At 45.0% G+C, this 26,752-nt stretch overlaps 2 protein-coding genes across 4 annotated transcripts; one reads left to right on the forward strand and one right to left on the reverse strand.

The window, feature by feature from the left end:
• Window positions 1-665: 665 nt before the first annotated feature.
• On the reverse strand, window positions 666-5,505 carry RPS6 (ribosomal protein S6). Its single transcript, XM_062635014.1, has 6 exons — window positions 5,351-5,505; window positions 4,458-4,589; window positions 3,326-3,536; window positions 2,823-2,969; window positions 1,540-1,697; window positions 666-807 (listed from the first exon to the last, which is right to left on the reverse strand). The coding sequence occupies exons 1-6, from the start codon at window positions 5,354-5,356 to the stop codon at window positions 712-714; spliced, it is 750 nt and encodes a 249-aa protein (XP_062490998.1). The 5' UTR covers window positions 5,357-5,505; the 3' UTR covers window positions 666-711.
• Window positions 5,506-6,089: 584 nt separating this feature from the next.
• Window positions 6,090-24,120, forward strand: ACER2 (alkaline ceramidase 2). 3 transcript variants are annotated; one of them, XM_062635017.1, is made up of 4 exons: window positions 6,090-6,289; window positions 20,734-20,848; window positions 21,785-21,926; window positions 22,819-24,116. In XM_062635017.1, the coding sequence occupies exons 1-4, from the start codon at window positions 6,182-6,184 to the stop codon at window positions 22,958-22,960; spliced, it is 507 nt and encodes a 168-aa protein (XP_062491001.1). In that variant the 5' UTR covers window positions 6,090-6,181; the 3' UTR covers window positions 22,961-24,116. The 3 variants fall into 3 exon arrangements, with proteins under 3 accessions (XP_062491001.1, XP_062490999.1, XP_062491002.1); XM_062635015.1 differs by lacking the exon at window positions 6,090-6,289 and adding an exon at window positions 14,829-15,148 and having other exon boundaries at window positions 22,819-24,120; XM_062635018.1 differs by lacking the exon at window positions 6,090-6,289 and adding an exon at window positions 15,666-15,736 and having other exon boundaries at window positions 22,819-24,119.
• Window positions 24,121-26,752: the final 2,632 nt, after the last annotated feature.

The following is a 26,752-nucleotide window of genomic DNA, read 5'->3' on the forward strand; positions in this document are numbered from 1 at the left end:
ACGGCAACAAATCTGGTGAAGGGATCTGGAGAGTAAGTCCTATAATAAATGGTACAGGAGCTGTTTAGTCTGGAGGAGTCTCAGGAGGGATCTTATTTCTCTCTGCAACTACCTGTTATGGAAGATGAGCAAGAAGGTGCCTGGTCTCTTTTCCCAAGTAAGAAGTGATAGCACAAGAGGTAACAGCCTCAAACTGCACCAGGGGAGGTTTAGATTGGATATTAGGAAAAATTTCTTCACCTTAGAGGGTGATCAAGCATTCAAACAGGCTGCCCAGGGAAGCGGTGGAATCCCTGGAAGTGCTCAAAAAATCTGTAAATGAGGCCTTCAGTGACATGGTTTAGTGGTGGACTTGGTAGTGATGGGGTAATGGCTGGACTTGATGACCTTAAAAGGTCTTTTCCAACCTAGCTGATTCTATGATTCTATCAAACCCAACTCCCTACTCCTCGCAGAACTACCTAAAACTAAACCGTATGACAAAGCATTATCCAGACACTCCCTGAACTCTGACAGGCTTGGTGCTGTGACCACTTCCTGGGGAATCTGTTCTAGTGACTGACTTAATCCTACCAAAAAATCACCTGCAGCCTTTATGTTTTACCACCCTTAGTCTAAATATTTAAGAGTCAGCCGGTAATAATACGCACTGAAAAGTCTCATACTGAAGCTTAACCACAAAAGGGTTTATTTTCAGTATCATGTACATCTTTACTTCTGACTTGACTCAGACTTAGATGTAGAAGCTCTCAATGAAGAAAGCCGGCGTCTCTTTGCAATCTGTTCCTGGCGTTTCTCCTTGGCTTCCTGAAAAACAAAGCAGCATGAATTAAATTATGTTTAATGTCTTAGTAACCAAGTGCTTCAAAACATCTACAAATGAAGAAAAAATGCAACTTGAAGGAAGCTACCAGAATGGATTCCTTAAGTCAATGAAGCAAAAGAGTTTCCCCTCTTCACAGTTCAGAATTCTACAGGTATACAAATTTGTACAGACCCATGTCTTCAAACAATATGGACCCAAAAGCACAGTAGAAATACTAATGCAGAGTTCACAGCATACTAAAGGTCTATCTACTCTCAGTTTCCATCTAGAAGTTGTGAAAACACAAGTACTGTGCCAAATATTCCAACAACATTGCTTTGCCAGTTGCTATGGTTTTTGGTGCAAGAACAAACTCATCCAAACAAATGGCTTCTTGCCAAATTATCTTCCATCTAGGTCAACTGCTGGATCCTGTTTCTCCAGTCACTCAAACAGCTACTGCAAAACTTGTCTTCACAGGCTCTAACCTCTCGGACTTTTTTCTTCAAAATAAACTCTCAATTAATTAATTGGTGCATTAAATTTCTACTATTCTTGGACTGGCAAAAATGCTCAAAGAACATTTGGTCAGCAATGTTTATACTCATATTCAGGTATTCCTATTCAAAATGCCCTAGGTACAAAGCAGCTCTAAGTGAACAATCAACTTTATCACATCCCTTGATTCTGTGAGGTATCCCATATATCATATTCATTTGTAAGGGCAAACGAACCTTCATTCTCTTGGCTAAGAGCTTCGCATATTCTGCTGCCTCCTCCTTATTCTTCTGGGTGCGCTGCTTCTTCAGGGCAATACGTCTGCGCTTGTGCTGCAGAACTCGAGGAGTCACTAGTCGCTGGATCTTGGGAGCCTTGGTTCTGGGTTTCTTGCCTAAAAAAGCATTGCAGATCAGCAGATTATTTTCCAAAAAGGCCTCATCTAACAAACTTACGAGTAAGTTCCATTTACTGTTATGCAAACAGTATCTGGCATGCTACATATTATATCAGCTTATACAGTTAAATCTTCAGGAAAAATGATCAATTATAAAATATAGTCTTAATGTTCATGATTTGTTATCAGCCATGAAGCATTATTACATCCCCAATTTCCAGCATTTTTTGTGAAAATTCCTAGCTTCTCAGCAAGCCTGTCTTTAATTCCCTCCCCCAGAATCAGAATGGTTAAGAATATGGAAACTCATCATGTAGCTTTCGTATCTAACCATAATGTTTTCAGTTTTAAAAAGCTCTCTGCAGGTCCACATAGGCTTGACATGCGTATCTCTAAAACAGACCTACGTAGCCCATAATGAGCAAACAAAATGCACTATCACACCCATATGTAAAATTTCACTACTCAGTGCTGCCTGACTTCTACTAGTCACAAACAGCTGTATGATGTCCATCCTGGTCACATTCTTTCATGGACAGAACAGTTCCTCTGACACAGAAAACAGCAGCTTTTTACCTAACAAGCTTTCACTGTGCCTAAGCTTTATCATGTCCCTTCTGCTTAAATGTCCTCACCCTTTCTGTTCCCTGATGAAATGCAAAGAAGCCAAATGCAGAGAACTGCAAGATAGGTAGAGTAAGCAACACAGTACCCTACCAATAAAAGCTCGTTTCAGAAGCTGCCGTAAGTAATGGGGGAAAAAAAAAAAATATTATTTTCTCTATATACTGCTTTTATCCTCCACTCATAAAAATGCTTCCACAAACATTCCACCTCATATTTAACTTTCTCTTAATAGCAATTATTTTATTATTCTTAGAACCAAATAAATATTTGGAGCAAACACTACTCCAGATTTTATCCAATATTTAAAAACAAACTGCTAAAGTAGACAGAAGGGGCAGATAGGGGTAGAAGAAACAAAGCAAACACACTCTTCTTATCCAGAAGTTACAACTCCTGCATCTACTACTATAGTGTACTTCATTCAATGCAAGAGGCTGGACACTTCTCTATAGACAATGCCATGAAACCAAAGAGTTGTAAAATTTGAGCTCTTACCCTCTTTATTTAGAGGCTTCCTCACAACATACTGGCGAACATCATCCTCCTTCGAAAGGTTGAACAGCTTGCGGATTTTGCTAGCCCTCTTGGGACCAAGGCGACGGGGCACAGTGGTGTCTGTCAGCCCAGGAATATCCTTTTCACCTTTGAGAACATAAGTTTAAATGTGACAATTCTGCATCTACTGAACGCTTGCTTCATTAATGAATTTCAATTATAAGTTTAAAATGCATAAAAATTCAAGATAATACCAGATGCTCCTTTGGTTTCAGCTACTAATAGCACCACCCTGTGGTACACTTTTGCCAATTTAATGCATTCACATTGCTGGCAGCAACAGAAGTGTTGCAGTGACCAGTTTTAAAATTACACAATTGTAATATCCAGAGTGGATTTCAAGCTACATTCACACTCTAAAGTGGGGACTCCATTTGCTTTCTACACAACTCCAAAGCCACTAGCAAGGAGATTCCTTCAAGATGCCTGCTTCTACCTCTTACCCTTTTTCACAATGACCAAATTCAGAACACTCAAGTTGGCATCAACAATGCAACCACGAACAGATTTGCGTTTTCTCTCTCCAGTTCTTCTTGGGCGATAGCAGGAGTGGCCCTTGCTGAGCAGAAGGCGAACACGTCCATGAGTCAGGACACCTTGCTTCATGGGGAAGCCTTGTTTGTCGTTGCCCCCACTGATTCGGACAACATAGCCCTATGAAAGCACAGAAACACACTCAGTAGTAGCTCACACATTTCTGTTAATTCAACGAGAAGTTGTATCACAAGCTCCTGTTCAAAACAGGGCACTGTGCCCATGACTCAGGAAAAATAACTGTTACTGCTAATGGAAACAACTTCTTTAACCAACATTGCCCCAAGAGATATGAAAAATACTTTTGCATACCATAATTTACATTTATTCTACTTATCTACAAAAATATATATAAAAATTAAACTCTATCCAGTCAAAGTTTAGTCTAAGGTGCACCAGACTGAAGCTTGCCCATTATCGTCTAGCTTATCCTTAATCCTAAACCTAACTAAAGCCTGTTGTCACAAACTAGAAATCTGCATACAACGCGAGTATCTTGAATAGGAATATATGGGAAAATGAGAAGCAAAGCTTTTATTGCCTTCTTTTTGGGGGTGGCAGTACAAAACATCAACTTACCTGAATTCAGCTGAACTGTCCATATTAACACTCACATATTCTACACCCACCCATCAGACCCAACATACTTTTTCCCCACGCACCAGCAGCACTTTAAATGCAATGAAGACAATTTTAAACTTGTTCAGTAAAGAAGGGATCAGCAGTATTATAGTACAGATTTAAATTGTTCTGAATACCAAGACAGCACTTAAATGAAGAGCAAAAAATTACTGGAAGAAGCAGCAAGAAATTCTAATCACAACGCTGAAAAAAAAACAACCAACAACATTTAGATAAATCAAAGTAGAAGAACAAACTAGCCTGATCACCAAATTCAGTATATATACCCAGAGAAACTTTCAACATACTGGCTAAACGCATACCACACAAACACCCTACTGAAACAACTGCATACTGGAGAAAATCTATGATTTAAGGTTCTCAAATACAGACAGATCCAACACATCCTTCTATGCTTACCTTCCACTCCTCACCAAGATTATCAGCCGCAACCTCTGTGGCCATCCGCTTCTCATAGAATGTTCTCAGCTTGCGCTCATCATCCACTTCAATGAGTTTCTGGCAGCCAGTGGCTGGGAAAGAGATGTTCAGCTAGAAAAAGCAAAAAAAACCAACCCACATTTGATTGAATCATCCCATGGAACATTTTAAAAGAAAAATTACAGTTTTTCTGCCAGGTTCACCTTAGCATTTCAAAGCTGAAATTCCCCAACTGCTTACATGAATGTTTACTAGCCATAACTTGTCACTATCGTGTTCAAGACAGCCAGGCAGGTCTGCTCTTGGCCACACTGGACGGCATTACTTGTTCATTCATACAGTAAAACTGGCTTTACCACAGCACCAGAAACTAGTTTCCTCTTCTTCTGCAAGTCCATTACAACATACACTGCATCAGAAAATTAAATAAGCAACCTAAGGTGAGCGACACTCGTGGTGGTTCCTTACTTCTTTTAGGGGCCGCTGCAAAGCCCACAGCCTCGGGCACGCCTTCTGGCACTCTCATCTCGAGCACGGCCTGTGCTGGACACAGGCATAGCTCCAACGCACACTGCGCCCCCCTGATAGGCCCCAGCACCAACAGCGCAGGCCTGCTACTACGAAATAGCCTTGTCATAGCAGTACCGACCGCCACCGGAACCCGGCCTCATGCCAGAAGCCCCACTGACAGAACGAGGCCCGCGCGGCCGCCATGTCAGCCCGCCGACAATCCGCTCCCATCCGCCCCACAGCGGCGCTCCAGCCCCACCACCAGGGACCATCACTCCCCACCAGCGGCCCCACACATAACACTGGAGGCATTTGTGTCTGGGGAACACCCGAATCCCAACCAGCGACAACCCAGACCCTACCTTCATCCTCGCCGATCCGCGCCACCACTAAAAAGGACCTTACTTCCGTCCGCAGCCTTCACATACACCCGCCAACTCTCGCGAGAACAGCACCGCCTGAGCCGGGCGTGACCGGGCTGCCCAATGACGGCCGAGGCTTCGCCGGCAGAGGGGCGCGGCGGGGAGAACCTGTTCTGTAAGTGGCGGAGGGGTCGGCCCCCCACCCAGCCCCGCCGCGGCAGGCAGCCGGGACACGCCCCAGTGCCCTCAGGATCCGTACGAGGTAGTCCCGGCGGGCGCCGCTAGCCCGCGCTGAGGAGCAGACCGGGGGCGGCCTGCGGCAGGATTAGCCGTTTCCTTCGGAGGGAGAGCGCGCTCTCGCGGTTGGAGTGAGAACACTAGAGCCCCGGCGAGCGGCGGGTGGCGCGTCTTCCCGCGAACGGGAAGCACCGGCCGCCGGAGGTGCCATCAGCCAGCACGTGCAGTGCTCGCGCGGGCGCTGGGGGAAGTCCCGGTGTCTGCGCGGCTCCCGCCCGGCTGTGCTGCCCCTCACGGCGGCGCGACGGGCCGCGCTCCCGCGGACACCGCCGGCTGTGCCGGCCAGGCGCTGGGCAAGAGGCCCTCACTTGCGAGGGTCCCGCCGCGCACAGGCACAGCTCAGACCCTGCAGAACTGCCCTACGCAGCCCCCACTGCCCCGTAGACAGCGCGACACGCGGCGTGCCGGCCAACCGAGCCCCGACCTTCGCGCAGGCCCGAGGCGTGCCGAGAGGCGGGGCATGAGGAGGTGGGGCTGTCCGACTAGCATCTCAGGAGTGGCGGAGCCAGAGCGCAGGGTGGACGGGTTACCGTCATGGGCGTGCAGCTGTGGTGGGACCAGCTGCGGGCTGGTAGCTCGGAGGTGGACTGGTGCGAGGACAACTACACCATCGTGCCCGCCATAGCCGAGTTCTACAACACGGTGCGTGGCGGCGACGGCGGTTTTCAGGGGGTGCGGGAGCGGTGGCCGACTTGGGGCCAGGGGGCGGGGAAGAGGGCTCGGCGGCCAGGCAGGGCGCTCTGCGGGGAGGGCAGTGGCGCCCGCCGCGCTCGGCGACTGCCCCGGTTCGGGAGCGGAGGGCGGGTGGGTGGGCGGATGGGAGGTACCTCTGAAGCCCGGCGCGGTCCTGCTGCCTGCGAAGTCCATCAAACAGGGCTTTCAGGGGACTGTAGAATGCCCTTCTGTCGCTGCCTGCTTCTTCCTTCTCCGGTCCCTGGTACGCCTAAAATTAAAGAAAAAGAGCTATTTGGTGTTGTAGATATAAAATCGGGAGGTTTAGAGAGGGCTCATGACGAGCTGTTCGGTAAATAGCGTGCAGCGGGCCCTTGCGGCGCCCGGGTGCAAAACTGGTGCTAGATTGCCGGCGTCCAGTACCCGTTTCCACAGGTGTCACCACGGCGGTGACGGGTCAAGAAAAAAAAAACACCGAAGTGTTTTGTCGTGGTTTAAGCCCAGCCGGTAACTCAGAACCAGGCAGCCGCTCTCTCACTTCCCCCCTTCTTCCTCCTCCTGCTCCCAGAGGAATGAGCAGGAGAATCAGAAGAATGTTAACTCCCATGGGTTGAGATTAGACCAGCCCAGTAACTAAGGTATAACACAAACCACTATTGCTGCCACCAATAATAATAATAATGATAAGGGAAATAACAAGGGAAGAGAATACAACCGCTCACCACCTGCCAGTTGTTACCCAGACTGACCCGAGCAGCGATCTAGCCCTTCCGGGTAACTGCCCCCAGTTTATATCCTGGGCATGACGAGCAGTGGTATGGAATACCCCTTTGTCTAGTTTGGGTCAGGTGTCCTGTCCCTGCTTCCTCCTGACTTCCCTTCCTCCCTAACAGAGCATGAGTCTCAGAAAGTCCTTGGTCAGAATAAACATTACTTAGCAGCAACTAAAAACGTCGGTGTTACCAGCGCTGTTCCCAGGCTGAAAGTCAAAACCACAGCACTGCAGCAGCTACTAAGAAGGAGAAAAATGACTGCTGCTGCTGAACCCAGGACAGGATCCAGCCCCTTATTCAAGTTATGCTCAGATCCCACATTTTTCTATATACCATCACTCTTGTTTCATATATATATAAATATATATATATATATGTACATGTCCACACATGCACAAAGAGAGAGATCATTCTTAGTGCATGGACAAATCCCTATAAAGCTGCTGAGTTCATCCGGTCCATGATGTCGGGCTCCATCTCTTGTAACAGTCTTTCAGAGCAGGAGAGGCTGTGTGCAGTGTTGGACTGTTGCCTGCCAATGACACCATGGAACTCGTCACTGCTGAGCTTGTCTGGTTTCTTCAAAGTCCATTCTTTCTTGGGTTAATGGTCAGAGGGAAGTCAGGGCCAGTCGCTAGTGACCTGAAGACATCTAGTTGGTGGGCTATAAAAATGCTACATAGCAGGCAATAGCATCCAATTGAGTTCATCGGCTGTTTTCCCCTAAAATCAAATCCACTTGAGGTACACATCAGAATTCCCATCTTTCCACATTACCCACCAAGTATATTCGGGTCCCTGAGCAAAAGCAATCCCAAGGGTGGGTTTGCCTTTACCTGAAGCAGGAGTAACCCAGACTGTCTTCCCTGGCAAATTCTTTATGTCCACCACAGGAACTTTATCCCCTTCTACAGTATGTAAAAGTTCTGAGTGCACTGGGCCAGCTCTGTTGGCAGATCGTCTGGTGTTGACCCACCAGGTGCCTTTTGGTAAATGTGTATCCCAGTGTTTGAAAGTCCCACCACCCACTGCTCTCAGTGTAGTTTTTAACAGCCCATTGTACTGTGCGATTTTCCCAGAGGCTGGTGCATGGTAGGGGATGTGATATACCCACTCAATACCATGCTCTTTGGCCCAAATGTCTGTAAGATTGTTCCAGAAATGAGTCCCATTCTCTGACTCAGTTCCGTCTGGGGTGCCATGTCACCACAAGATTTTTTTCTCAAGGCCCAGGATACTGTCCCGGCCAGTGGTGTGGGTGCACAGCATGTTTCCAGCGATCCAGTGGTTACATTCACCATGGTAAGCACATGGCGCTTGCCTTGGTGGGTTGGTGGCAGTGTGATATAGTCAATCTGCCAGGCCTCCCCATATTTATACTTCAACCATCGTCCTCCATACCAAAGAGGCTTTAACTGCTTGTCTTGTTTAATTGCAGCACGTGTTTCACACTCATGAATAACCTGGGCAATAGTGTCCATTGTTAAGTCCACCCCTCGATCACAGGCCCATCTGTATGTTGCATCTCTGCCCTGATGGCCTGAAGTGTCATGGGCCCACCGGGCCAAAAATAATTCACCTTTATGTTGCCAATCTAAGTCCATCTGAGCCACTTCAATCTTAGCCGCTTTATCCACTTGTTGGTTGTTCTGGTGCTCCTCAGTGGCCCGACTCTTGGGTACATGGGCATCTACATGGTGTACCTTCACCACCAGGTTCTGCACCCGGGCAGCAATATCTTTCCACAGTGCAGCAGCCCAGATGGGTTTACCTCTGCGTTGCCAGTTGCTCTGCTTCCATTGCTTCAACCACCCCCACAGGGCATTTGCCACCATCCATGAGTCAGTATAGAGGTAAAGTACTGGCCACTTTTCTCGTTCAGCAATGTCCAGGGCCAGCTGGATGGCTTTCACCTCGGCAAACTGACTCGATTCACCCTCTCCTTCAGCAGTTTCTGCAACTTGTCGTCCAGGACTCCATACAGCTGCCTTCCATCTCCGATGCTTTCCCACAATACGGCAAGAGCCATCAGTAAACAAGGCATACTGCTTTTCACTTTCTGACAGTTTATTATATGGTGGGGCCTCTTCAGCACGCACCACCTCCTCCTTTGGTGACATTCCAAAATCTTTGCCCTCTGGCCAGTCCATGATGACTTCTAGAATGCCTGGATGACTGAGATTTCCTATTCGAGTTCGTTGTGTAATTAGTGCAGCCCATTTACTCCATGTAGCATCCGTTGCATGATGTGTAGAGGAGACCCTGCCTTTGAACATCCAGCCCAGCACGGGCAACGGGGGTGCCAGGAGGAGCTGTGCTTCAATGCCAATCACTTCCGAAGCAGCTCGAACCCCTTCATAGGCTGCCAGTATCTCTTTCTCAGTTGGGGTATAGCTGGCCTCAGATCCTTTATATCCCCGACTCCAAAACCCGAGGGGTCGACCTCGAGTCTCCCCTGGAGCTTTCTGCCAGAGGCTCCGGGTAGGACCTTTCTCCCCAGCTGCAGTGTACAGTACATTTTTTACATCTGGCCCGGTCCGGTCTGGTCCAAGGGCTACTGCATGAACTATCTCGCGTTTAATTTGCTCAAAGGCTTGTTGTTGCTCATGGCCCCATTTAAAATCATTCTTCTTTCGGGTCACATGATAGAGAGGGCTTACAATCGAACTGTAATTTGGGATGTGCATTCTCCAGAACCCCACTGCACCCAAGAAAGCTTGCGTTTCTTTCTTATTAGTTGGTGGAGACATTGCTGTTATCTTGTTGATCACATCTGTGGGGATCTGTCTACGTCCATCTTGCCATTTTATTCCCAAAAATTGAATCTCCTGTGCAGGTCCCTTGACCTTACTCCGTTTTATGGCAAAACCAGCTTTCAGCAGGATTTGGATTATTTTCCTCCCTTTCTCAAAGACTTCTTCCGCTGTATCGCCTCACGTGGGGCGCCAAAAAGAACTGTCGTGGTTTAAACCCAGTCAGGTAACTTGTTCACTCACTCCCAGTGAGTGGTGCCGAGCTGACAACAATCGAGGTCCGTTCCCCACCCCCCCCGTGGCTCTCCCCTTCCCCGCTCCCGGAGGAACGGGGAGGAGAATCGAAAGAGTGCAACTCCTACGGGTTGAGACAAGAACAGTCCAGCAACCAATGTACAACACAAATCACCACCGCTACTATCAACTACAACAATGATAAGGGAAAATAACAAGGGAAGAGAATACGATACCACCGGCCAAGAAAACGAGTCCCACCTGGAAGCCCGTGTCCTTCCGGGTAACTCCCAGTCACCCCCCACCCCGGGCATGACGTGCTGTGGTATGGAATACCTCCTTGGCTAGCCCGGGTCAGGCGCCCCATCTCTGCTTCCTCACAGCTTCCCCTCCTCCCTGGCAGAGCATGAGCCTCACAAAGTCCTTGGTCAGGGTAAACATCACTTAGCAATAACCGAAAACATCGGCTTCACCAACACTGTTCCCAGGCTGGAAGTCAAAACACAGCACTGCACCAGCTACCACAAAGGAAAAACATGACTGCTACTGCTGAACCCAGGACATAGTCCCAAAAATTGAATCTCCTGTGCAGGTCCCTTGACCTTACTCTGTTTTATGGCAAAACCGGCTTTCAGCAGGATTTGGATTATTTTCCTCCCTTTCTCAAAGACTTCTTCTGCTTTATCACCTGACATGATAATGTCATCAATGTATTGCAGGTGTTCTGGAGCTTGCCCCTGTTCCAGTGCAGTCTGGATCGGTCCGTGGCAGGTCGTAGGGCTGTGTTTCCACCCCTGGGGCAGTCGGTTCCAAGTGAACTGGACACCACTCCAAAAGCAAACTGTGGCTTGCACTCTGCTGCCAAAGGAATTGAGAAAAATGCATTGGCAATATCAATCGTGGCATACCACTTGGCTGCCTTTGACTCTAGTTCATACTGAAGTTCTAGCATGTCCGGTACGCCAGCACTCAGTGGTGGTGTGACTTCATTCAGGCCACGATAGTCTATTAGTCTCCACTGTCCATTAGGCTTTTGCACTGGCCATATGGGGCTATTAAAGGGTAAGCAGGTCCTACTGATCACTCCTTGCCTCTCCAGTCTGCGGATCAGCTTATGGATGAGAATCAGGGAGTCTTGGTTGGTGCACTCTTGCTGCCGTTGCACTGTTGTGGTCATGATTGGCACTTGTTGTTCTTTGACCGTCAGCAACCCCACAACAGAAGGATCCTCTGAGAGACCAGGCAAGGTGGGCAGCTGCTTAATTTCCTCTGTCTCCAAAGCAGCAGTGCCACAAGCCCATCAGTACCCTTTTGGGTCTTTGAAGTACCCTCTTCTGAGGTAGTCTGTGCCAAAGATGCATGGAGCCTCTGGACCAGTCACAGTGGGGTGCTTTTCTCATTTCCTCCCAGCCAGGCTGATTTCAGCCTCCAGTACAGTCAACTTTTGGGATCCTCCTGTCACTCCAGAAATACAGACGGGTTCCACCCCTTGACAGCTTGATGGCATCAGGGTACACTGTGCATCGGTATCTACTAGAGCCTTATGCTTCTGTGGGACTGATGTGCCAGGCCATCTGATCCACACAGTCCAGTAAATCTGATTGTCCCCTACCTTCATCTGGCTAGAGGCAGGGCCCTTCTGATAGTGATCACAATATTGGCCACTTACGTCTTGTAGAAAAGGATATGTCTTCTTTATCACAGGAGCTGGAATAAAATCAGCTCTTCCACTCTGTCTGAAGCCTGCTCACCAGACACTGAAGCTGCAGCTTTCATGGGATGATCATCCTTGACTTTTGTTCTCCTCTTCAATTCATGCACCCGTTCCTCCAGAGCTGAGGTAGGTTTTCCATCCCACTTTCTCAGCTCTTGTCTGTGATCACACAGGTAAAACCATAGGCCTGTGGCGTGTACTTCTTGTATCTTCTCTCTCAAGCAGTAGGGCGCCTTTTGTTAATAGCTGAGATGTGTGTTGATACACGCGGGGAACTGGATAGATTGGATAGATCGTCTCTCAGTTGTTTGAACTCCTGGGACAGTTTTTCCACAGCTGAAATGATGGAAGGGGTGAGATTGTTGTCGCACTCTCGGAGTTGACAAATCATTTCATCCACTGTTGGTGGTACTATGTCATTCCAGATTATTGCTGCCAGTGAGTCAGCGTATGATGATGGTGCATTCCATATAAGTTTCTGCCGCATGGGTTGTGTACATTTGGCTTCATCTACGGATCTACAGGTGCATTCCAGCATCCGGCCTGTGATAGGTCATCTCTACAATGGCTGATTCTGTCAGAGACTGGATGCCTTTCTCTGTTGTGGTCCAGTTGGCTGAACAACTTATAACATCATCCTTGTACGGAAACCTTTCTTTTACATCTGCCAAGAGCCACCTCCAAGGGCTGAGGAACTTTTTCTCTTTTGCAGTTGCTTTGTCAATTCCCCCTTCCCTAGCAAGTGATCCCAGCTGCTTGGCTTCCCTACCTTCTAGTTTGTGACCATTGGCCCCATTGGCCCAGCATTGGAGCAAACAGGTGATGACGTGCTCCCCTGGTTGACAGGTGAAATCTTTTTGCATATTCCATAGCTCGTTTGAGGTCCAGGGTTGAGAAGTCACCTCTTCTTCCCCTTTCTCTGATCTACTTAATAATAGCTCTTGTTCAGGTGCTGTCCCGTGTGGTAAGTGCATTGGTTCTTCATCTTTCTTCACTGTACGGGTTGCTTTTTGTGCCTCTTGTTTGCTTTTCCCCTTATGTACAGGGGCAACTGATATTGGCACAAATTGCTCCTCTGGTTTAGCTGCAGTGATTATCACTGTAGTTGAAGTGGATGCAGTATGTGTTGTCGGGGTTGATGCAGCTGCTGTGCTTGGGGGTTGAGTAGCACCAGCAGCTGCACTGTCTGTTGTTGTCAGGGTTTGAGTAGCTGCTGTACTTGTCACTGGGGTTGGTGTAATTTCTGTGCTTGGAGTTGGAGTAGCTGCGTTGTCTGTTGTAGTCAGTGTGAGTAGCTGCTGTAATTGTCACTGGGGTTGGTGTAGCTGCTGTACTTGGAGTAGCTTCATTGTCTGTTGTAGACAAGAGTGTGAGTAGCTGCTATACTTGTCACTGGGGTTGGTGTAGCTGCTGTACTTGGAGTAGCTTCATTGTCTGTTGTAGACAAGAGTGTGAGTAGCTGCTGTACTTGTCACTGGGGCTGGTGTAGCTGCTGTACTTGGAGTAGCTTCATTGTCTGTTGTAGACAAGAGTGTGAGTAGCTGCTGTACTTGTCACTGGGGTTGGTGTAGCTGCTGCATTTGGAGTTGGAGTAGCTGCGTTGTCTGTTGTTTTGCCATCAGATCCAGTGACATCTTTTTCCCTTTGAAGGTGCTGGATAGTGTTGAACAGGTTTCTGTAAGCATAGGCCAAGTCCCAGCATGTTGCCATGATTTCTCCTTCTCTGGTATGACCAGGTTGACAACACAACTCATATAAGACTTTTACTAGTTTTTCCAGATATTGCACTTGTTCAGCAGTAAAGTTCCAAAGCTCTTGAGGGGACCACTGGCCTAGATAATTGCCCATACTATCCCACACACCCTGCCACTCATGACTGTCCAGCCTCGGGGAAAATCTCTTGGTCCTCCTATGTCGTCATCTAACCCTAAACCAGACCCAAACCTGACTCTGCTTAACTTTTGAGATCAGATGAAATGGTCAGGAGTAAAACACACTCCGTATGTGTGCCAACATGCTGATCCCCATCACAATCAGCAGGCAGGTCTCAAGGGTACCCAAAGGCCAGACAAAACCTTCAGAACTCTCAAATGATGCTGTAAATGGTCTGGTGGGGGAGCTGGGAGCATAATGGAATGTCTCCTTCATAGGGTGACCACCTGAGAAGGGAAAAAAGATGTGTAATTGCTAAACACTTCCATTATATACCTCCCAAAGTGTAGAGATGGTGACCACACTGGGAGCACAAGCCAGATCAGTTTCATGATCAGTGAGTCTATTGTATTACAAGTAATTACCATAAAGTACAATGAAACAAAAAACCTTAGCCCAAGGTCCCCAGCTGATAAATACTAACACAGCAAATACCAGCTGAAAGTAAGGTATGCTGAAACTCTGAGATGAAGAGCAACAACTTTGAGAGCCAATAAATCAGCATTGTAACAAGTGACTATTAATCCAAAACAATGAATGCTTATCACAAATACGATTAGACACACTCTGGTCAGATCTGTTGTTATCTCAACCCTTTGTGCCCCACATTGGACGCCACAAAGAACTGTGGTGGTTTAAGCCCAGCCATTAACTCAGAACCATGCAGCCGCCTGCTCGCTCCTCCCTCCACCTTTCTTCTTCCCTCCTGCTCCGGGAGGGATGAGGAGGAGAACCAAAAGAATGTAACTCCCATGGGCTGAGATAAGAACAGTCCAGTAACTAAGGTATAACACAAATCACTACTGCTACCACCAATAATAATAATGATAAGGGAAATAACAAGGGAAGAGAATACCACCACTCACCACCTGCTGATCAATACCCAGCCTGACCCGAGAAGTGGTCTAGCCCTTCTGGGTAACTGCCCCCCGTTTACATACTGGGCATGACGTGCTGTGGTATGGAATACCTCTTTGGCTAGTTTGGGTCAGGTGTCCTGTCTCTGCTTCCTCCCAGCTTCCCCTCCTCCCTGGCAGAGCATGAGACTCACAAAGTCCTTGGTCAGAGTAAACATTACGTTGGAACAACTAAAAACGTCGGTGTTATCAGCGTTGTTCCCAGGCTGAAAGTCAAAACCACAGCACTGCACCAGCTACTAAGAAGGAGAAAAATGCCTGGTACTGCTCAACCCAGGACATGTTTGGAAGCAAAACTCGGATTCATCCATGTAGTTTTGGCGCAAAAAAGGCAAAGCTTGCCCTGAGTTTGCAGGATGAAGGCAGCAATGTACTTTTGGGAGAAAAAGAGATATCTGTTTGAGAAAGTAGCTGAAGAAAGGAAAGAGGGGGAAAAGGACAAATGTTCCAGCAAGCTATGGTTCATCCCTGAGCCCTTACACCACACCAGTACCCCTCAGCTGATGGTGAGAACCTGTCAAATCGTAGCCCAGCAACAGCTGGATTGCCCTGTACCACGCATCTTGGAAAGGGTGCAGTGCTCCTTACATCCTGTGGATTTAAAGAATTGCAGTGACAGGTAGATTGACCAGAGATAGTGCATTGGACTTTCTGGTAGTTTGCCTTTCCATGCAAAACACATGTACAGGAGAAAACCCTGCCAATATCCAATCTGTTTTCTGTTCTGTAGTGTCTGAGGTGTGCACAAATGAGGAGCTGGTGCTTCTGCCTTGCCTCTTTTGTACTTTAAAATGGTATTTTATTTTCTCCCAAATTCCATCCAGAGCTGTCTTTCCCTTTCAAGCTGTTTCTTCAACTACTGACATCCAGTGGAAGAAATGTGACCGGCTTCACTTACTGGAGCGTGTACAGTGGGGGGTGCTGCACATACAGAGCAAGTAATTAGTGCAAGATGCACATTGCTAACGTGTTGGTTTTTTCTTGTAGTTTGCTACCAAAGGCATCCAGGTGGTGGCTGGTCTAATGGGGGGAACTGTCTGCTTTCTTTGTGTCTGATGTCACTGTGCAAGAACCAAAAACAAAGGGAGAAAAAGGTCAGGATAAACAAGTTTCTTGAAGACAGCCACTGTGTTTTGGAGCCAGCTATGCAGGGGGATGAGTAGCCTTCTAACTGTACTGAGCTGATCAGCAGTGGTACAGAAGCTTGCAAAACGCTAGGAGATAGAGGTATGTCTGGATGAATAACTGAGGTTCCATACAGGGTAACAGAGAGCAAAACTTTATCCCTGAATCCCCCTGTACTGTGGCAGCTGTGTGTGAGTCGGTGAGCTGTCCACTGAAAGGCGAAGCAGAAAGAGTCTCCCTTGAGGGTAGCTGTGTTTAGCCTCTCTTCAATAGTAACAAGTCATTGTGAGGTTCGACTTCTGTGTTAGTAACTTCTGAAAATTAAGACAGTGACTCACAATAGATTGATGGCGTTGTTCAACTGTGACCCCCAAAAGCCAGATGCTCACAGGACAGTTGGGAGATTTTGGCTCGACTCTAACATGCAACTTAAGTCTAAATTTTATTACTTCTAAGATGGTTCAGGTCTGACTCTGACTCAAACCCTCTTGAAGTTTCAGGAAGGACTCTTCAGCAGACCAGAATGTAGCATCTGGGTCTTTAAGCTGTAGATTAAAACCTTGCTAATCCACATTTCAAAGTGTCTGGCCGAGGTCAGAGATGAAGTGCTCATTCAATATTCCTCTCACTCAATATTTCTGTAAGCACACAACTGAAACACTATCTGAAATGTTTTTGGTTTGTTTTTTTTTGTTGTTTTGATGTTTTTCTTTCTTTAGTCATTGGTTTGTTCTGATGGGACTCAATCCTCATATGTTATACCTAAATTTAACTCGATTTAGTTAAAAAGCAAACCAAAGTGCTCGGCAGGATTAAATCAGTAGGAGAATATCTTTTCAGAGGTTTTGTACAAATTGATCAGCCTAATTTCCTAAAACACATGTGGGTTAGATGGATATGATTTTGTGTTCAGGTCTTACACAGTTTCAGGAAGAAGGCCATCCAGTACTTTGTAACTCAAATTAAAAGAGCAGTTACAAGAAGACTGGCTTTCCCTGCCCCTTGCCCCCCCCCCCCCCCCCCCAAATGAGTGATGTGTCCTGATGCAGTCTAAACTTACTCAAGAACACAAACAAGTGCCCCCATATGAGCAAAAAGGATTTACCCAGTGCACAGTTATTTACAAAAAAAAAGCTGTTGTTTGTGTTTCAATCATCCGAAAACAGTAACTCTTTTCTTTTTTTTCTCTGTTGTTACCAAAGTAAGTACTTTACAGTTCAGTATGTTGCATGAAGTTGTGCATGTCATACGTATTTCTTGCCAGATTTCCATTTGAAGAGGGAATTGCCAGTGGTTTTATTCCTCAACTTTTGTCCCCTAGTGGTATGTAAATGAAAGTTTTAAAAAGTTGTGGGATAGTTGTAAGAGTGTAAAAGAATGCTTGTAGTCTCTCTACATCATCTTTTTTACTAAAGAAGTCTTTTCACTTATGGAAGTGGCATGCTCGTGGATCAGAATATAAAAGAAACAAACTTGGTGAACTCACCAAGAGCTACTTAGTCTATTTTTACTTTTTCCTCACAAAGAGTTAGTGCAATAAGTGTTGCTGTGGTGGTTGAATGCTACAGCTGCTGTCTGGGAGGCGTACCGGATAGTGAAGAATACTTGAGCTTTGGCAGGACTGCAGGAAACATCCTCTGTCAGGACTGTGGCCAAATATGGGTGAAGTTTTGTGGTCATGATCTGAGGAAGCCTCTGGTATTCCCTCTGTGGCTCATGTCCTATATCCCTTTCATACAATTAAGTAGTTGGAAATTGAAACTAAAGGTCCAGAAATGCATGAAGATGGAGGATGGACTGTTAATGATGAGCCACTTACCTTTTTCGAGGGCAGTAACTTTAATCCCTGTCTTTTGCAGATCCCAAAGAAAATACTCCTGTTACTGTTGCACTAATCTTAACTGTATCATCATTTTAATTATACATTATGAAGCCATGCAGTGTAATTGTATATTATGTAAAAAAAATTGCACATGCAGCATGAAACCAGAGCCAAACGGATAGGTGCCTCACTTGCTTGGAAAGGGTGGTGTTAGTTGTGGAATATTTAAGGGCGTGTGTCCTCATAGGGAGCCAGGCTGATACCAGTGAGGGAAAAGCAGCAGGTCAGTTGTATTGACACTGAACTTGGAACTAAGAGAACTTCAGCGAAGTGTTTCAGAACATGTTCCAGAGTCTTGATTTGAATATAGTTTGTGAAAAATACAGTTTGTGGAACTACGTATTGCATGGAAGAGATACCATATTAGCACATTTTTTTAAAACTTCATAGAAAAGGATTTCAGTACTAAAGTTATTTCAATGTGTACAATATTAGAAAATCTTCCTGGTGGCTTTCTTGAAGGGTACAAGTCATGGTCAAATCCAGGTTGCAAGGGTATTCTTGCATTTGCAGGCAGGACCTTAGCATGAACAGGAGTTCAGTGCCAGAAGCGCACTAACTTGGGACAGAATTGCTAATTGTCTAATTGCTAGTATAAACCTTCATTGCTGCAGGTATGGTAAGTAGGTGTGTTTCCTTCATCATGTTCTTCCTAGGCAGAAAAAGGACTTTCTAGCCATATCTGTATAGACTGCACTTACCTGGTCTGATTTCTTTGTTTGTTAGTCCTAGCTGTGGAGATGGAAAGGGTTTTTTGACACCACTTTGTTTATAACCATCTATTTTTTCCCCCTTAACACCACCCTTTGGCCTAACAGTGGCTTAAAGCCTAAAATGTGTAGAGCACTCCCAGGTTCCCAGAGGTCTTGTTCATATTCCATCATCCCTGCTGTCAGTCACTGTGTATGCATTCTACCTGTTTGGGGCTGAGGGGAGCCCTCCCATTCTGTGCTTAGGTCAGCACATTGCACTCTGGGATCCTGTCCTATGGCTTTATTCTCAGTGTTGCTAACATTCTCTTCTGTGTGGAGTTGGTGAGTTTTTTGTGAATGGAAGATGCTCAAGTGAGCCTGTTTGCTTGAATGTGTAGGTTGGTTTACATGAATTAAGGAAATGGATCTGCCTCTTAAAATATATTGAATACGATATTACTTTATAAATAATGCTTTGGTCTCACATGAATTAAGGAAATGGATCTGCCTCTTAAAATATGCTAAAATAGGATATTACTTTATAAATAATACTTTGTTCTTTACCTTGCCTCCCCAGGATTGTGCAGTATCCTGCAATCTGACATTGCCACATGCCCATATTGTCAACCTTCCACCCATCTTAATTTGTGAACAACAAACGCAGAATTTGCTGCCTTGGTGGGGTGAAGGATTTCTGTACTATGAGTCCTTTTATTCCTACCTGAAGAAGTGCTTGGTCTATGGCACTTGCTGCCCCTCAGGTTTGTACTTCTGCTTTATGAAGATGGATTCCTGCATGACAAGCATGCTGCAGGAGATGGTAACTGGCAGAAGGATTCAACCCTTGCATTGATTCAGACAGGGCAGTCCAGTGGGAGGTGGCTCTCTGGCCTGACTGCAAGGAGCCCTCTGCATTAGCAAGTCTTTGGCTGGTCTGTGTGCTATTACCAGGGTGCTGCTGGTAGAGATTTGCATAGTATTTGCAGCTATGAACTGTGTGGGTGATTGCTCTTTCTAAGTATTTGAATGAAATCTTAAAGCCAAGACTTTGGAATGAAACACAGCTTGCCTGTTGAGGATGTACCTTTAGTGTGAGGGAAGGTGTCTGATGTGAAGTAGATGGTGCTGAGAAATTGCTTCTGTAGTCACTGTCATTTTGGATGGCAGCTTAGGAATATGCTTTGATAGGCCTTGCAAATGTTAAATAGACGTGTCCATTTTAATCATCATAAGCTCTGTCCTCAGACCATGTAGAGTTTTGGAGCACAGGGTGTAAATGAACAAATGCCTTTTTTGTGTGTTGTTCTTGAATCCTTTCTCCACCAGATTTTCATTAATGTCAGGAAAAGTTTACAGGTCTCCGCAAAGAGGGGACCTGTCCCAAAGGAATGCTCTTTCCCAGTTGTTTTCTACATCTGCTTTAGGGAATGTCGCTGGGAATTACTTTCTCTTGTGCTTGGGATATGTGGGGGAAGGTGAGGAAACTGGGGCTGGTGAATTCATCCTGTCCCATTGTGAATCAGCAGTAGGGCCTTCCTGTAACTGCCTAGTGCCACAGCTGGCCCTCAGCAGTGGCAGCTCCTTCTGGGGAGAACCAAGTGATGACTGCAGTGAGAGCTCCTGATAATTGCCAGTAAAGTGTTTTCAGCCTTTAACTAGAGAGCCATGTTTTAGATTGTTGGTAAGCAAGAGAAATAAGTTTTTGTTGAACTTTCACATATTAAATTAAAGCCCCTAACAGTAGTTTGAATTCTAAGCCTTTTCACCTTCCTATAACCAGTTTTCAATCATATTGAGTTGTTTTTTGTAATGGAGAATCAAGAGAAAAGATGCAAATTGTAAAAGGATTTGCAGCTTTAGGCTTTCTACACCACACGAAAAGGGTTCTAACTTTTAGCTTGGTTTTGTATTTCAGCTTCCAGACTGTAGTTATTGCTCAGTGAATTGACTGCCACAAAACTTGATTAACCCAGTACTTACACTGCTTTTTACATGCTAGGCTTGACAGACACTTAGAGGAAAGGTCACTTGTCAGGACATCCTGTTCCTCAGCTGTTTGTTCTTGTAAGCTTCCTGAATTGCAACAGTTGAGTATTTGTAGATTTGCAAGAAAATTCCTCTGGGAATAGATTTGAAAGGTAATTTAATGATGTGACTAGCTACTAGTTTTACATTGTTTAAAGTTTTATGCTCTTACTAGGTTTTAATGGTACTAAACAAGTTGATGCTTTGCAAAACCAGCTCATCTTTGGCAGAAACTGAGACCTCTAATTTGTTGATCTGGGACTTCCCTGGATGACACAGTGTTTCTGTAACTGTCTCAGGCAGCCTATGAATATTTAAGGTTTATTTATTTTCTGTCATTGTGAAACTGTTTTATTTTTTTCCCTAGATAAGCAACGTCTTGTTTTTTGTTTTACCACCCATATGTATGTGCTTGTTCCGTCAATATGCAACCTGTTTCAACAGCGGAATATATTTAATATGGACTCTGCTAGTTGTGGTTGGTAAGTTGCTTAGTCTCCATTTCCCTGTTCATGCATGAAATAAGAGAGGAAATCAGTTTTTCCTGCTTGTGCTTGATTGTTTTGTGAAACAAAGCAATCTTGACATCTGTGGAGTAGTTTGGTTATACTTGCTTGGAGCTGAAGCAACCTGGTTTCTGAAAGGAAAATGCTTTTTGCAATTTGAGGTTGATGGATGTAGGCATTAGCTCTGTTCCCTTCCTATCCTTCTTCTGCATAACTTCTTTTGTTTATATCTGTGCTTAATCTTGTCACTGGGCCAGGACACTCTCCAGCAGCGTTGATGCTCTTTCCTCTGTTGCTTAAATGAGAGCTGAAAGCGTTTGTGCTAGTGATACCAGCACGACAGACGAGGGTAACAGGTTTTGCATTAAGTGAGAAGGCCCAAAGGCTTAGCTATTTTGTAGATGCAAGATTCTTTTAATTCCTAGAGGCACTGGCAACTTACAAACTTTTACATCAGAGCCATGTGGGGGGGCAGTGTGATATTTTTCACCTCTAAACCTGTATCATGGAGTAGTCATCAGATGCTACTTTTGATCTTTGTCTTGCCCATTCTCATCCTATTGAGAGAATTCCAAAGCAGCATTTGGCTTTTATTTCTTAATTGGTTTTATATTTAACTTTACCACTGGATGGTTCTTCACATCTAGTTTTTTAGTAGAAGCTGGCATCTTTAGCTGCTGCTTTTGTAAAGGGTCTGCTTCTTTATTAATGAGGTGCTGATGATTTGGATTGCCTTCTTTGGAAAGTTGGCATTTGTGTTTTGGTTGTTTGGATTTGTTCTTTTTTTTTTAAAAATCTTTTCTAGGCCAAATGGTATCCATCATTTGCTATGAAATTCTGAACACGCACAGCATGTTTTGATCTCTATAGTACTGCAACTGTTCATAAGGCCTTTTTTATTGATTCTTCCAGGAATTGGATCTGTTTACTTCCACGCCACCCTCAGTTTCCTGGGCCAGATGCTGGATGAGCTGGCTATTCTCTGGGTCCTGATGTGTGCTTTTGCCATGTGGTTCCCTAGGAGATACCTGCCCAAAGTTTTTCGGAATGACAGGTAATCGTACAATCATACATGTATATTTTCGTGTTTGTTGAAACTTCTTATGCTGATACCTAAATCTGCACATAATGGCACTGAGTTGTTATCCAACCTTAGCGCTGCCGCCACTACTTTTTCTCACTCCATTCTCTTCCTATTGCTTGTAGCCTGGAGAAGAGCAGGCTGTGTGGAGACCTCATAGCAGGCTTCCAGGATGCTGGAGAGGGGCTCTTCATTAGGAACTGTAGCAAGAGGACAAGGGGTAACGGGTTCAGACTTAAACAGGGGAAGTTTAGGAAGAAATTCTTTACTGTAAGAGTGGTGAGACACTGGAATGGGTTGCCCAAGGATGTTGTGAATGCTCCATCCCTGGCTGTGTTCAAGGCCAGGTTGGACGAAGTCTTGGGTAACATGGTCTAGCGTGAGATGTCCCTGTCCATGGTAGGGGGGTTGGAACTAGATGATCTGAAGGGCCTTTCCAACCCTAACCATTCTGTGATTCTATGATCTCAGCCCATTTTTTTTAGAATTCCCAAGTCTGCAGTTGCTGATGGTTTATGCCCTGTAACTTCAGATCTTGGGATGAGGTGAGTTGCCTCTGGAAGTGCTTGTTCTTGTTGATTCTGGGGAGACCTTTACATGAGTAGCTTACATAAGCTGCAGCTACAGTAAGGGAAACCCTCTTACCTTCTTCCTTCTGTATAGCCTAAGTGTGCATGAAGGTGGACCTATGGAAGTCAGCTGTATTTTCGTCGGAATAATTAAGGCAGTGGTTAAGGATGGTGTTTAAGTATTCAAAGTCTAGGTGTTTATTATAAGCCTGTTATGAACATAATTTTAAGAATTGTGGGTTTAGTATTTAGAATTTAGTAATTAGAAATTTTCTCCCCCAAAAAATCCTATTCAGGAGCCGATTTAAAGCTGCTGTAGGTGTCCTGTCTGGAGTTACTACCTGCCTTGCCTTCATTAAGCCTGCCATCAACAACATTTCACTAATGACTCTGGGTGTTCCCTGCACAGCTTTGCTTGTTGCTGAGTTGAAGAGGTGAGTACATTTCTCCTGTATGCAGTGTTGTCTTCTGAGATCCTTAGGCCAATGTGTGACAGTACACTAGATCTGACTTTAGTGCTTCATCTCCTTCTGCAGATCAAAAATTCTTCTACCACAGGTAAGTGCAGATCTGGTATAAACTTGCTCTGCCAGTTCAAGACATTTTTGACAAGGATTTTTCTCTTTTTCCCCTGGGCCAAATAGTAGGTCAGCTATTGGCTGACTTCTTGTGACAAAATGTCTTGCTGCAACCTGATCTAACTCAAATTTGTTTGTTTATTGTGGAATCAGGGCAAGGGTTTCACTCTACTGAGCATTTCTGCTCTATAGTCTATGTAAGGGTGAGGTGATTGCATGATCACAGTCTAGATACTAGAAGGAATGTGGATCAAGGCCCAAGCATGCGTGGAAAATTCTCAGTAGTTCTCAGAATTGTACTGTGACTTTTACACCACTTTGTCTTCTGACATGTATTATATGATGGAGCCAGACCGGCAAAGATAAGGTTAATCACAAGATTGTGGAGGATAACTGTCAATCTTGGTCTTAGAAACTATAAAGCCAGAATGCAAATAGAGAAGAACCTGAGACAGATCTTAGCATTTTAGTGTTACCATGGTAGCAATACCAGCAGCTGTACAGATACTTCTTTTCTTGAATCTTTTCATTGGGTGCACAAATGACCAGACAAGTATGGGCATATGAACTTGTCTTTTCCCCTTCTTCTCCAGTGTCTAAGAAAGATTTTACAACTTATGTTGCCCTTAGATATTGCTTATGTCCATCAAAAGAAACAAACAGGACTAAATATCTGCATTCTGACTGTTCCTATTAGAAATTCTCCTGTTTGCTATCTTACCCTATTGTGCCACTGCTTCTCCATACAGTGGAAGCCTTTGCTAACAGTGTTTTGTAAAGGTGCTTGTGAGTCTTATCTCATTAGACAACCTGCTGAGCAGTATTTATTTCTGTCAAAGAAGCTTGGGAGACAGCACACAAGTTAACTGTAGACAAGTAGTTGAATGTTGGTGGGGACGTCTCATTTTGATGTGAGCACTGAGGAACTACTGACAAAGCAAATGGAGATCTGTATATGGCACTGAATAATATATGTGAACTCTATACATATCAGTTTTCCAGGCATGAGCTCCTGAGAAAACTGGACGGTTAGTGTGGTTCAAAATTAGTATTGCTTCAAATCCAGGAATAGGTATGCCTACAGATTTTGCTTTTTCAAACTCCCTCTGAAAAAAGTTCTTATCTTACCAAAATGTGTTTTCCTGAATTAAAAACACAGATAAACTTTCTTTTGAATTGGTGATTAAAAAGGGACCTAAAGTGACGTATGCCGTCTTGATTGTGTATTGGATGATGTAATACCTTTTTTTTTTTTTTTTTTTACAAATTCCTAAGTATAAAAGGGAAATAAGTAAGAGTTTTATTTTAAGCTATATTGATCCCTAGGAGATTTAAGTAAGATATATTCTTGTAAACCTGGAAGAGAGAAGTTGTGGTGTATCATGACACGGACTCAAGATGATGAGGAGACACAAATCCAACCTTATTACAATCAAGTCCTCTTTATCCCCTTGTTCGGTACTTTCCCAACCTGCACAAGCATGCCATTTTCAGTCTCATTGGCCCCTGTAAAAATCCCCAGGTAAATAGTCCAATCGCAGTGCTGAGGACACACTGTAACAGTTTCACCCCGCCGTCTCAGACCCTCTGGTCTGGCCTCGACTGAGACTCCCTGCTACAACAACATGCTGGCCTAATCCCCCAAGGCTTGCTTGTTTACCTTTGCTGTCTTTCAATATTCCAATTTAACTGCCCCAGGTCTTGTTAAGCGTCAAGCCCTCAGAGCTCATTCCCAGACTGTTTTTCATGCAAATCTTACCACCTTCACTCTTCACAAGAAGTCATCTCATCCATTTTGGTAGTAGGAAAAATAATACAAGCATTATTTAAAATGCCTGCAATTCTTCCCTTCTCTACTAGCACAGTCATTAGGGAGCTACACATCTGAGGCCTGGCAATCTGGAGCAGAAGTTTATCTGTGAAACTGGTATTTGGGGAAGGAAGAGAAAAGCCTCCAGAGAAGTTTCTTCTGTTCTGTGCTGTGTTGTGTTGTGATGTGTTAGACCAAAACTCCCTGTTCTTATTCCCCTGGTGTCAATCTTGTACAGAATTCTGATGAATCAGAACAACTGTGTTTTCAAATGAGAATTCTCTGTACCTCACTTGTCCTTGATGAGGAGATAGTATTGTCACAAAAGAGTGTTATGTTCTTGAATGAAGAGTTGGTAGGGTAGTTTATGCTAGGAAGTATTGTGAGTGGGAGATGATCAAAAGAGAAAAAGGTAGCTAAGTGCATTACTTGTGCTTGAAAGACAAAGAAATGGTAAAACTGTATTCTCGTTTCTGTCCAAACAAATCCCTTAATGTGTTTCATAAGGAGACCCCCACAAAAGCTCTCCTAGGGGATGGTGTCAGGGACGAAGCGGATATGGATCCTTTGGTTTGCTGGTTCAAGCCAAACCACCAGTGAGATTAAAATGTCATCAAATTAGTATGAGAGTTATTCAGTGAGTTACTGTTGACGCGGGAGTCACGGGCAACGCAGAGATGATCAATGTGATCAAGCGATTGCCAAATTTATTACAAAGCCTTAACTCCTTATATACTATTTCTTACATGCACTTACAGTCATTTGGCCTATTATGATTGGATACATGTCTTGAAGACCCTTAGTGACTAACATATAATTGGTTAAACACAGGTGTGAGAACTCGACCTCAAAAGCTTGCCAACAGTCCACAGTTCTCATTAGCTCAGTGAATTCCAGCTTCTTATCTTGCTTGCTTAAGCGTCTTCGGGCCTCTCATGGCCTTGCTGTATCTTTCAGGATTATTCAGAGTTTATGTACTACTTATGCATTCTCCCGTGAGAGCACTGTCTCCACATCTCCCCCTTTTTGTTTTATATATGTTTTGGGTGACCCTACTTGAGCAGGGAATTTGGGCTAGATCGTATCTCCAACATATGCCAACTACAGGCTGCTGGGCCTGCACCTTTTTTCTGCTGTATGGCTCTCTGATAACAGGGGAGGCCATCCTTCACATCAAGGTCTGGCATGGCATGTGTCCCCACCGCTTCACGCCTGCTGGGTTGCAGCCAACAGCGGAGCTAAAGGTTCTTCTTGGTGGCAAGCACAGAGGCCAACCCAGTCTTGCCCTTGACTGTGGTAGCAGGCATTTGGTCAGCCTCAGTCCTTGCACCTTGTTGTCAATGCACAGTTTCACCTGCTTCATCCAGTAACAAGTCGCTACTACAGCAAGGCACACACAAATTTACATTAGCCGAGTGACTATTACAGGGTGCAGCAGCATGTTGAAGATGCTGATGGCAGCGAGGGACTAGCCAAAGAAATTTCTTACCAGTGGAATTCTCCCACCCTCTTAATTTGTTCCATCACCTGCTTTATAACACTACCATTGTGTTAGAATCTTTCCAGCTTTTGCCTTAGCATTTTCTAGCAGCTACTGCAAATTTCCGCACTCTTAACATTTCTTTTACAAGTGACAAATCTATACAATGCAAGGTGTAGTTCTTCATTAGCAACTGGCTAGTAAATACAGGTGGTTTTATACACAAAATCACAGCCTCTAATAATAGCTACTTTGCAAGCACACATATTCAGGATGTTACTTTTCAGTTGTCCCCAAGTGATGTTTTGCAATCGTTAGTTTTTCTCTTCCTCTGTCTCATGCTGCTTGGGGTACTCACGGTC

Source organism: Pezoporus occidentalis, unplaced genomic scaffold (genome assembly GCF_034315485.1).
Source record: "Pezoporus occidentalis ecotype Australia unplaced genomic scaffold, CSIRO_AGI_Poc_V1 ctg444, whole genome shotgun sequence".
Classification (NCBI taxonomy): Eukaryota; Metazoa; Chordata; class Aves; order Psittaciformes; family Psittacidae; genus Pezoporus; species Pezoporus occidentalis.

Excerpts from the sequence above, each read along its gene's own strand:
- RPS6 (XM_062635014.1), bottom strand. Across the intron at positions 2,970-3,325 it reads TTTGGTCATTGTGAAAAAGG|GTGAAAAGGATATTCCTGGG; the intron begins GTAAGAGGTAGA and ends ATGTTCTCAAAG. Across the intron at positions 1,698-2,822 it reads GAAGCCTCTAAATAAAGAGG|GCAAGAAACCCAGAACCAAG; the intron begins GTAAGAGCTCAA and ends ATGCTTTTTTAG.
- ACER2 (XM_062635015.1), top strand. The coding sequence starts at position 14,999 with ATGAAGGCAGCAATGTACTTTTGGGAGAAAAAGAGATATCTGTTTGAG. Across the intron at positions 15,149-20,733 it reads CCAGTACCCCTCAGCTGATG|ATAAGCAACGTCTTGTTTTT; the intron begins GTGAGAACCTGT and ends TTTTTTCCCTAG. Across the intron at positions 20,849-21,784 it reads GACTCTGCTAGTTGTGGTTG|GAATTGGATCTGTTTACTTC; the intron begins GTAAGTTGCTTA and ends TGATTCTTCCAG.